Genomic DNA, 11,148 nt, shown 5'->3' with positions numbered 1-11,148 from the left:
GTGTTGCTATCATTTTGGTACGCTGTTGATTTATTAACGTCATAAACTTGAAATTACCTGTCACTACAACAGCGTCTGCTAAAATGTTTTAATAGAAAATCTGTGAATTAGAATATATGTAGATAGCATAATTCCACATTTGAAACATGACTAATGCTTTTAATTACAGGTTGAGTTAAGCAACAAATTGTATTATAAAACTAGACCTTTGAGCTTATTACTCAGTCACGTAACCTGAAAGTTCACCCTTACCTGGCGCTGATAAAACACACAACTTGTAAAGTGTGGCTTTATAAAGACTGCACATTCAAATCACAGTGGGCTAAAATAATGAGACAAAAAAAAATTATTCTAAAATATTTATTGATATATACCGCCTAGAAGTAGAGTTTTATATCTACTAATCAATAGCAGATCATGTTTACAGTACCACTGGAGTCATTTGAAATGTTTGGACCCTCAGATTCACTCAGAAGCAGTGATTTACCACATTAATAGCACAATTACAGTCCTATGCAAAACAATACAGCATTTAGGAATTGATTACTCATTCATACCGGAGTTGAAAGTGCTTTAAATATATTTTCAGTGTGCAGCAGTCGGGTTCCAGAAATAAAGCTCTGTTTATTTTCTCCATAATGAACCATGCCTTGTAAAGTTTACATTATTTCAACTTATTTTTAAAATAATAACTAAACAGCAGAATTTGTTGTGGAAAGACTACATTACCCATGATGCTGTGCAGAAAATTCCACCAATCAGAAAGTCACAGTGAGCAAATCATACCGAAACAGCTCTGCAGGGAACCATATAAATATATTGTTTCTATAGATATAATCAACAACTTTAAATTAATAGATCTATATAGCTCCATTGTTTTTAATTAGATTGTCATTCGCAATTCTTCATGGTATAGTAGTTTTTTTCCTTCGGTCAAGTCTTTGTACACTTTTCAAATACTTTTTTGCTTTGTATGGTTTTGTTTATGGCTTCAAATACTTTCGAAGACTTTTTTAAAATCCCTATATAAGCAATACTTCCGGAAACAACGCTGCTGAAAAAGTGGACGGCCACTAACGCACTCTATTACAGATTCATAGTGCCATAGTAAAATCTGCACCGTTGGCAAAGCGACACTGGACTTTTTCAAGGAAGGGCAGCCGGGACTGGACGAGGTCCACCTGGTGCACTGTGATATCCTTACACATGGACACATCGAGGGTCCGGAGTCTGTCGCAGTGCAGTGCGATTATAGAAAGAGTTCTGCAGGAACACATTGAGCGTGTTAAGCAGAGCTCGTTTATTTAGTACAAAAACACGGATGACGCCACTTACTCGTTAGTAACCGCGTCGCAGCAGGCCAGGAACAGATGCTGCAGCCTGAGGAGGAGCGGAAGGGCCCGCGCCATGCCCTGGTCACTGATCTGGGGACAGTGGCTGAGCGCCAGGCTGGTGAGGCTGCGGCAGTGATAGGCTACGGACACCAAGCTGTCGTCGCTGATCTCAGGCAGCATAGAAAGCGAGAGACGCTGCAGGTCTAGGAACCGGAGTACCTAAGGCGGCCAGGAACATTTTGACATCATATCCTGTGCCATTTTTTGAAAGTGCATGCTTCAATCACTGAGGTACTGACCTGGGTGATACTGGTGTCAGTTAACTTGGAGCAGGCCGACAGGTCCAGTTCCTGAAGACCCCTGAGGGCCAAAAGAGACGCTCCCTCTTGATGCTCCCTAAAGGCCCCAAGGTCCTCCTCGGTCACAAGACGTGGCTTCTCCTGGAAAGGCAAGCTGGGAGGCTGGAAAAAGCCCATGTTCCCAAACGTCCTAGTAAAACGTGGGCCTTTATCCTCCTTAACATTTGAGTTATTTATGAGCTAACTGTGTGCAGTTATTATCAAATTGTTATATATGTGTTCTAAAAACCAGTGCAATCCCACCTCTTTGTCTCTTGGTTCACAATCTTCGGTGGGCTCCACCATTCCCAGCAGCCCCCAGTCAGAGATCTCCTTGCACCAGCCGAGCCGCAGCACCACCAGCGCAGGGAGGTACGTTGTGATGGCGCGAACACTCAGGTCAGTGAGGAAGACGCAGGACGTGAGGTCCAGCTCTCTCAGGTTACGGCTGAGCAGCTGCGTCAGGGAGAACATGACTGTATCCTGTTTGAGAACACAGGGTTTTAGCAAGAAGGCAGACAATACAAAAAAAGGATCGGGCAGGATCATTTGAGGAAAATTTTAAAATTCAATTATACGACACAAAAATAACATTTTAATTACCCTAAATAAGCTAATAATTATTTTTACATTTTGATACTATTTTATTAATTATGGATTATGGTTATATTATAAACATAATATTAGAATTGACATTGTTAGCATTAATTAGTATTTTGTAAATGTATTCTAAATGAAATATAAATGTTTTAATACATGAACACATGAAAAACTAAAAAGTAAAATAAATTGTTGTAAAAGAATTTAGGCATCACAACAACATAATTTACAGCATGAAAAATAGATATTCATATATAAAACAAAATATTGTATGATATATTCACGTTACTCTACATTCTGACACGTATTACATGCTAATAATTATTTATATATAATTATAATTTAAATGAATATAATATATTGCACATATTTTTAATAATAAAAAAATAAAACATTGTTTTACACATTATAATTTACTGGATTAAAAATGGACATTAATATTAACCTTTTTAAAATACAAAATATCAACTAAAATTGTAAGATGTATTCATATTACCCTAAATTTTAGCCAGTATAACAATCTAATAATTATAATTAAATTTTTTTAAAACTATTTTGTCAATTACAAATTATATTATAATTATAATATTATCATGTCTATATTTATATATAGAAAATTAGAAGAAAATACAAATATTTTGTTAATACATAAATAAAACAAGATTTAGGCATAACATTATAATTTACAGTATGAAAAATGTATAATTTGTTAAATTAAGATTACATTTTACATTTATTAAACTATAAGTGTTTTTAAAGATTAGCTTTAAATGAGAGTTAGTGGATTTGAACAGGAACAATATATAAATATAATATAATCACATACAATTATTTAAAAAAATTGCTAATACTGGCCGATAACTGATAGGATACACATTTTTTATTTTTTTTTCATTTATACGTGCCATTCAGCACTTTCAGCCTCACCCTTATGTAAGTGCAGTTTCTAAGGCTAAGGGTCTCCAGCTGAGCCCTGGGCTGTGGAGAGGACAATCCCTTCACCAGGTCTGCACCACTGACATGCAGACACTCCGACAGATCCAGACTCCTCAAGCACGGTAGTGTCATCAGCTCGGCCAGGCCTTTATCCGTGATCTTCCAGTCCTGCGAGAGGGACAGCGACCGCAGCTCCTTCAGCTCAGTGGCCACAGCCAACACCGTCCTACAGGTTAACTCCGTACACGCTCGGAGGTCCAGCGTCCTCAGACTGTTTTGCTGCTTGCAGAAGATTTCCATGGAGTAGTCCGTCAGCTCTTTACAGCCGCATAGACTCAGATCCTCCAGACGCAGGCCGGGCACCTGAGCTATGGAGCGGAGCGACTCGGGAGTGATGCTGGTGCGACTCAGGTCCAGGCTGTGGAGCGTGGCGGTCTGCTTCTGCAAGAGGCTCAGGAGGTTACGGAGGGAAACTAGAGCGGAAGAGCCAAACCCGATCGGGCAACCTCGGTATGGGTCGAACTCGAAAGCAATGTGACATCCGGCCAGGGACAGACTGCGTAACCTGGGCGTGCAACTCGACAGACGATTAAAAGAGAGGTCTGAGAGGTAGCGCAGATCAGACAGGTTCAGTTCCTCCAGATTCTTCAAAGCATTCTGGACCTATTATTGCAAAAAAAAATATATATATATTATATTAGATGACATTAGATAATAAGAATCTAGATGGTACATGCATACAATATATACATTATAAAAACAATAAATATTTAAAATTGGTTAGCCAAAATAACGTTTTTTTAAACTACAAACATTTAACTGCTTCAATTTAGAAAACCTTATAATAAAAAACAGAGTGTCTATTTAGACCAAGTGCAAATAGCCCGCCTTGTTGGCAGAGGCTATTTAAACTAACTCCTCCCACCAGCGTGTGATTGGGCTAGACAACACTACAAAAGACAATACTCTAACAACAGCTCCAGTGGCGTAGATGGTAAAGTGTGTGCCAAAGACTTTTCTGACGCGATTGACCCGGGTTCGAGTTTGCCTTTTTCCAAACTTTTTTTTTTCTCCCTTTTCAAATTTCATATCACATCGAAAAGGCATTTATTTTCAATAAAAATTAAGGAAATAAATGAAAAGTTAAAAATAAAGTATCAGGTAAGGTTCGGGTAGGTGTAGGGAGGGCTTTATTGTCCCAATAAGGTGGCATCCATTTAATAATTTGAATTAAAATTGTAATTTTCACTCAATACGTTATTATTGCTTACTGTTTTATAATGCACTACAATACTGAGAGTGCAAATAGTGCACGTGTTATTATCTGCACGTGTAAATAGCGAAAATGACTATTAAAAATAGAATATATACTGAGAAATAATAACTAGGGTAAAAAGTGACATACTACAACATTGTGTTGAAAAAAAATATATTTTACATTATTTTGTTAATTATAAAATTTTAATTATAATACAAAATATATTAATTACAACTGTAATTTTTATATATAAATGAATTACATTTTAAAATATCATTTAAATTCTAAAAATATTATACCTGTTTTTGTTTTGTTAATTGTCAATCTAGGCATCATAACATTATAATTTTAATATAATATACTTTTATTATTTATAATGTAATTATTGTATTCTATTTTAAACCATAAAAATATTACAAATAAATTATACGTTTTGTTAATAAAACACTAACAAGCTATCAATTGTTTTACTTGTCAGTTGCCACTTTTATAATTTTTATATTTGTATGTAAAACAATGTTATGATGCCTAAATTCACAACTAAAACTACAACAGTTTTAGTGTTTTTATCTATTCTCTAGCTTGATTCCTAATCTTGTTTCATAAACCTGCCACTGTGTATTATGAATATTGTTGCTCTTTTGTGCAGTGCTGGTCAAAATTATTAGAACACTAGTATTTTCACCAGCTACATTTTTTTTTTAAGTCAGTTATTTCAGTTATTGTCTTTTGCTGTAGTGTGTCAGCAGGAAATATCAGTTTACATTTCCAAACATTCATTTTGCCATTGATTGTAATAATCCAGTGAGGTTTTTGTTTGCACAAGGAGTCTAACAACAGCCGGTGCTCCACACAGAGATCTGATCTCATCATCATCCAGTCTGTCTGGAATGACATGAAGAAACAGAACAAACTGAGACAGACTGAATCCAGAAGAACTGTGGTCACTTCTCCAAGATGCTTCAAGAGATCTACCTGCAAAGCTACAGTACTGTTAAAAGTTTTAGGCACTTGTGTAAAAATGCTGTAAAATGAAGATGCTGTCAAAAATAATGCCATTAATAGATTTTCTTTATTCTAATAATCGACATTTGGTGTGACCATCCTTTGTGTTTAAAGGGGTCATCGGATGCAAAATTCACTTTTCAAGTTGTTTGAACAAAAATGTGTGATGGAAGTGTGTACACATCCATCCTATAATGATAAAAAATCCACCCAGTGTTTTTTTTAAATCCCTATTTTAAAATCCCCTTTCTCAAATCAGGCTGTTCTGAGATTCCCGTCAGAATGACGTAGTTCTGTAAGACAACCTTACCTTAGACCCGCCCTGAGTGAGCTGAGAGCTGTCCATCGTGTCGACTCTGGTGCAGGGGAAGACAGGAATGAGGATTGAGGTGTTTTGTTGTTGGATGTAATAATGAATAAATCAGTCATCGTTTACTCCCGACATCTGAGCCGCTGAAGACGCAGAGGATTAACGTTATTTTCGCTTCCCGATCTGCTTAAATGCGTCTATGTTCGCGTGAATCATTCGTGATCCAGCTTCACCTACAGAAGAAGTGAGTATAACGTTTTTTTATGAATCTTTGCAAATCGCCTTTCCTAACAACATACTAGTTAGCCAGTTTCGCGGCTAAAGTAAACAGTACTGCTCGTCACTCCACGGATGAGAGGGGCGGGGTCAGCAGAGCTCATTAGCATTTAAAGCAAAATGGCCAAAATGGCTTGCTAAAAACAGAACTGATTTTGACAGGGTAAAGAAGGTGTTTTTTACACTACCATTGAGAAATTTGAACCAAAGTATGTTATAGACTTTTCATTAAGGCCCTAAAGAATCATATCAACTTGTGGAAAATGGGCATCCAATGACCCCTTTAAAGCAGCTTTTGCTCTAGGTGCACTTGCGCATAGTTTTTAAGGTAGCTTTGCAGGTAGGTTTCTTGAAGCATCTCGGAGACGTTGGCACAATTCTTCTGGATTTAGTCTGTCTCAGTTTGTTCTGTTTCTTCATGTCATGACAGACTGGATGATGATGAGATCAGATCTCTGTGTGGAGCACTGGCTGTTGTCAGACAAAAATATCACTCGATTATTACAATTAATGGCAAAATTAATGTTTGGAAATATAAATTGATATTTCCTACTATCACACTACAGCAAAATATAGAAATAACTGACATTTTTAGGTGGTGAAAATACTGTTTTAATAATTTTGGCCACCACTGTAAGTTGCTTTGGATAAAAGCGTCTGCTAAATTCATAAATGTAAATGCAATCTAGGTATCACAACCTTAATTTACAGTATAAAAACGGACATTATATTTTGAGTAGGTTTGCAAAAAGGTGGACATTTTTCAAAAAATGTCCAAAACTCTCCAGAATAGGAAACTTTCCAGGATTTTTTGGAAACTTTCTGGAATTTTCAAAAATATTTTGGAAAGTTTCCAGAAATGTTCCCTTTGCAACAGTAATTTTGAGATGTAACCTGTCTACGGTGCTCCTCTCTTGACAAAAAAGCTCCAGACATAAACAGGCTGTCCAGCCCCTGGAGGTCCAGCTTGCGGAGGCAGGTCAGATGTGGTAGGACGCCCAGCAGGGAGGATTCTGTGACGCTGCTGCCAGGTAGAGCCAAACTGTCCAAGCAAGGGCCGAGGTGAAGCCCCACCTCCAGAAGTACTTGTCTCGACAGGCTGGATCCATCAAGATGGCTGATGACCAGGCCACAGCGAGGGCGCCTTGCAAGTGCACGGATAAAGTCCAGTGAAGATGTGGAAACAGGGAACTTGAAAGTGACATTTTTCTGTGGTAAAGCAATGGCAATTTAAACAATTAGGGAAGTGGGCTGAACACAAAACAGGAATGATGTTTTAGATAATCTAGTCCAGGGGTGTCAAACTCAGTTCCTGGAGAGCCGGAGCCCTGCAGAGTTTAGATGCAACCCTAATCAAACACACCTGATCCAGCTAATCAGATCCTTCAACCTTATTTGAAATGTTATGAGCCTTAATGATTTGTTTGTTTCCATTATGTCCTCTTGTTTGTGTTTGAGATGGGCAGTTCCCTTAGATAATTTGCTGGAAGCTGCGATTTTATCTCCTCCTCACCTGACCCAGATATAAGGACTGCCCCAAACACTCAATGGAGGCCATTATTGTGCCATCGTGTGTGACTCTGTAGTTTGCCTTTGTGCGTTGCCGTCGTCATTCGTTTAAGTCTTTGGGTGTCTTACCAGAGAGATAGTGTGTGGGTGCTTAAGATTGTAAGTGGGATCGTAATTCTGTGATAATTTAGTTTATTTGTTTTGTTTCCATTTTGTGATATTCCTTGTTAACTTGACCCTTGCCTGATTGACTACGAAATTGGATTCCGATTGTGAATTGTTTACTGCTAACTTGTGTATATATCTTTTGTAAATATGTTTTTGGTAAGTTAAGGGTGGTAGGGGGTTAGACACCATTTTATTTTGAAACATCTTTTCTCATTGTTTTTGGCTAAGGGAGTCAGGTAAGTTGAAACTGTATTTTTGTTTTCTTTATTTTTGGTTTAGGAAGTATAGAGTGTTTACGAAAATATATTTGTTATTTTGGCCTTGCATGCCCCTGAAGCTAAACCCTTATTTATAAATAAATTCTTGTTATTCAACATCTCTCTGGTATTGAGACTATTCCTTTTTCCGGTTACGGCTGACCCTAGACAGTCATAACAGAGAACTACATGGTTTGTGTTTTGGAGCAGGGTTGGAGCTAAACTCTGCAGGGCTGCGGCCCTCCAGGAACTGAGTTTGACACCCCTGATCTATATGTTCAAATAAAAATGAGAAAAACCTGAAACCGGTGGTCTTGGCATGCATCATACCAAATCTTACAGACCAGTGACGCCTCCTTTCGATCCGTGACATGAAGGAAACTCAATATGTAAGAAATGATCTGGAGCAGAAAGAAGAAAAGCCACAGGTTGTGCTCTCTCTGGTAAATATTAAGACAAGAGTCAACTATATAATGAAGGTTGGGGCAAGTTGTCACTATCATGTTATAAATTTGTTGTCTTGTAGTTATTTAGGCTATTTATTTATTTTTGCTTTTATTAAACTGACTGAAAAAATTCCAAGGACTCATGTCAGGACAATAAAATAACAATAATAACATTATGTATCGACAGAGGACACTTGAGATTAATTGGAATGCACAAGGAAAAAACATGATTTCTGAGAATTGTTAAACATATAACTGTATAACTGTTTTGCAAAAGAACTCTTCATGTATAACACAAAATGTCAGGCAAACAATATTTTTTACAATCTATTACTTCTTGTCAAGAAGTTCTTGAATTAATATTTTATCAATATATGTTTCCAAATAAATGTCGTCATAATCATAATAATATCAAATATTTTATATAATATGAATATTTAGCACCCCCACGCACAAATAATCGTTTTATTGTTCAAATGTTGTTTAAAATCCTATAATACGCTGTTTAAAAGCAGGTTTCATTGTGACATGCTGTCCTACGATTAAACCACAATGTCATGAAAATGTATGGGGACTATATGTCGTTAATAGAGACTGTTAGCTTGACTCACCTCAGCAGGTAGATGTGGACTCTCCATGACTATAAGCTCACCTGGTCTTATTTATTATCATTAATATCAATTTAACATCAATATTAAATCGTTGACACAGTTTAAAATTGTTTATCATTAAATCGCTTCAGAGGCTGGCAGGTCGTGGACTGTCTTGCTGACCATTCATGAGCACGGGAACATCTGATGTAACACCCTCCTGTTGTTCCTTCTTACACAGTACTAAGCGATGCACCAAATCCCAACATTATCCGCAGCAAATTCCGCCAGTTCCCACAACCCTCAAAAATGTAAGATCATCAACAAGCGAGCAAAAAATAGAATAAAATAAAAAATTCGAAAAAGAAAATAACCTACAGACACAGGAATAGCAGTGGACATCACGTGCAAGCAGCGCGCAAAGGTTTCTGGGAAACGTAGTTTAATGAAAGACGGAATCAGACTTTGGATTTGTGTCGACAGATGGCGCAGTAATTCATGTAAACGAGAACATAAAAATGCCGTACACCTAAATATACACGAATAACCATATAATATAGTAGCCTAAAATAGGCTAATATTATAGAATATTTTTTAATCATTGCACAATATTTTTTGCATCAATTACGTATTCAGAGTGTTGCTCTTCTGCAATATGATCTAGAACATGTAGGTCAAATAGGCATTTAGAAAATGTCTTTATGATGTTTATGATTTATGTATGTAATTCTGACATCTTAAATATGTTTATTAGATGTTTGTACACAGCAGATGCTTTCCAGATGAAGCGATCTTTAACAGACATTTTTCAGACGTAGCCTACCATGCTATCTGCTGTAGCCTTGGTTTAATATATATAAAAAACTCTGACAGAATCTGTACATAGTTATACTGCCGGATGACAGACGGCAGAAACGGGCGAGAGCCAAGGGATGTTCCACAGCTATCTTGAAACATTTTCTAGCTCCAAAAATATTTCTCTTCTCTGTGAATTTTTTCTTTCTTTCTGTTTTCTCATTGTCTCGACTATATTCTCTCTTAGGAGCTTGTTCACACAAATATACACTCTTTTCCCATTATGACGTCATAAAGTGATTTGGAATGTAGAACGTTGATTGGCATTTGGGTTCAAACCACTGATCTTATATAGATCAGTGGTTCAAACTCAACAATGATACATACAGTGTCAGATACAGATACATACAAAGAGTGTGCTCCCAAAAATACATCAACACATAGACTTTCCAACAAGGGGAAAAAATACCCTGGACTTTGTTTACACCACCCAGAGAGGAGCTTACAAGGCCCTCCCCCTCCCCCACCTCGGAGCCTCAGACCACATCACTGTCATGCTAACTGGTTTGCACTCCATCTATTCTGCCATGTGCCTTATGTCACTTTATCTATCTTTTTTATTTTTCTACAATGTTCTCAGATTGATAAGCTCTTTTTGCACTACAAATATATCTGCACAGTTTTGTTTTTATTTAATCTGCCATGCGCCTTATGCCACTTTATCTATTTCTTTATTTTTTTTTCTACAATGTCCTTACTTGTATAGCTATAGTGTTGTATGCACATATGTTTAAACTATCTGTATTTGAACGTGTTTAATGTTAACTGTTTACACCAAGGGTCTGAGGGTAACGCAATTTCAATTCTCTGTATGTATGTGCTGTACATGTGGAAGAATTGACAATAAAGCAGACTTGACTTGACTTGACTACAGGTACATATCAAAAAATTTGAATATCATGAAAAAGGTCAATATTTTTTGTCACATTTCAGAAAGTGAACCCCATATACAGTGGTGTGAAAAATTGTTGGCCCCCTTCCTGATTTTTTATTTTATTGCATGTTTGTCACACTTTAATGTTTCAGATCATCAAACAAATGTAAATATTAATCAAATATAACACAAGTAAACACAACATGCAGTTTTTGAATGAAGTTTTTTATTATGAAGGGAAAACAAAATCCAAACCCACATGGCCCTGTGTGAAAAAGTGTTTGCCCCCCTCCCCCCTGTTAAAACATAACTGTGGTTTATCACACCTGAGTTCAGTTTCTCTAGCCACACCCAGGCCTGATTACTGCCACTCCTGTTCGCAATCAAGAAAT

The 11,148-nt window shown here is 36.9% G+C and overlaps 1 protein-coding gene across 2 annotated transcripts; it reads right to left on the bottom strand.

Moving 5' to 3' along the window:
- Window positions 1-342: 342 nt before the first annotated feature.
- On the bottom strand, window positions 343-9,447 carry LOC306866876 (uncharacterized protein). Of its 2 annotated transcripts, none has more exons than XM_079412288.1 (8): window positions 9,049-9,447; window positions 8,291-8,392; window positions 6,952-7,266; window positions 3,200-3,871; window positions 1,937-2,155; window positions 1,634-1,795; window positions 1,336-1,553; window positions 343-1,263 (listed from the first exon to the last, which is right to left on the bottom strand). In XM_079412288.1, exons 1-8 carry the CDS (start codon window positions 9,073-9,075, stop codon window positions 1,095-1,097), a joined length of 1,884 nt encoding a protein of 627 aa, XP_079268414.1. In that variant the 5' UTR covers window positions 9,076-9,447; the 3' UTR covers window positions 343-1,094. The 2 variants fall into 2 exon arrangements, with proteins under 2 accessions (XP_079268414.1, XP_079268413.1); XM_079412287.1 differs by having other exon boundaries at window positions 345-1,263; window positions 1,634-1,849; window positions 9,049-9,272.
- Between the last annotated feature and the right edge of the window lie 1,701 nt (window positions 9,448-11,148).

This window comes from Barbus barbus (assembly GCF_936440315.1).
Source record: "Barbus barbus genome assembly, chromosome: 48".
NCBI classification, from domain to species: domain Eukaryota; kingdom Metazoa; phylum Chordata; class Actinopteri; order Cypriniformes; family Cyprinidae; genus Barbus; species Barbus barbus.
The sequence above is the reverse complement of the archived record's forward strand: the minus strand, read 5'-3'. Positions and strand labels throughout refer to the sequence as shown.

What these genes read in the sequence shown, in the direction of transcription:
- LOC306866876 (XM_079412287.1), bottom strand. Translation starts at nt 9,075, where the DNA reads ATGGAGAGTCCACATCTACCTGCTGAG. An exon ending in CTGACACCAGTATCACCCAG is followed by an intron (nt 1,554 to 1,633) that starts GTCAGTACCTCA and finishes TGGCCGCCTTAG; the next exon opens with GTACTCCGGTTCCTAGACCT. An exon ending in TGCGACGCGGTTACTAACGA is followed by an intron (nt 1,264 to 1,335) that starts GTAAGTGGCGTC and finishes GTGTTCCTGCAG; the next exon opens with AACTCTTTCTATAATCGCAC.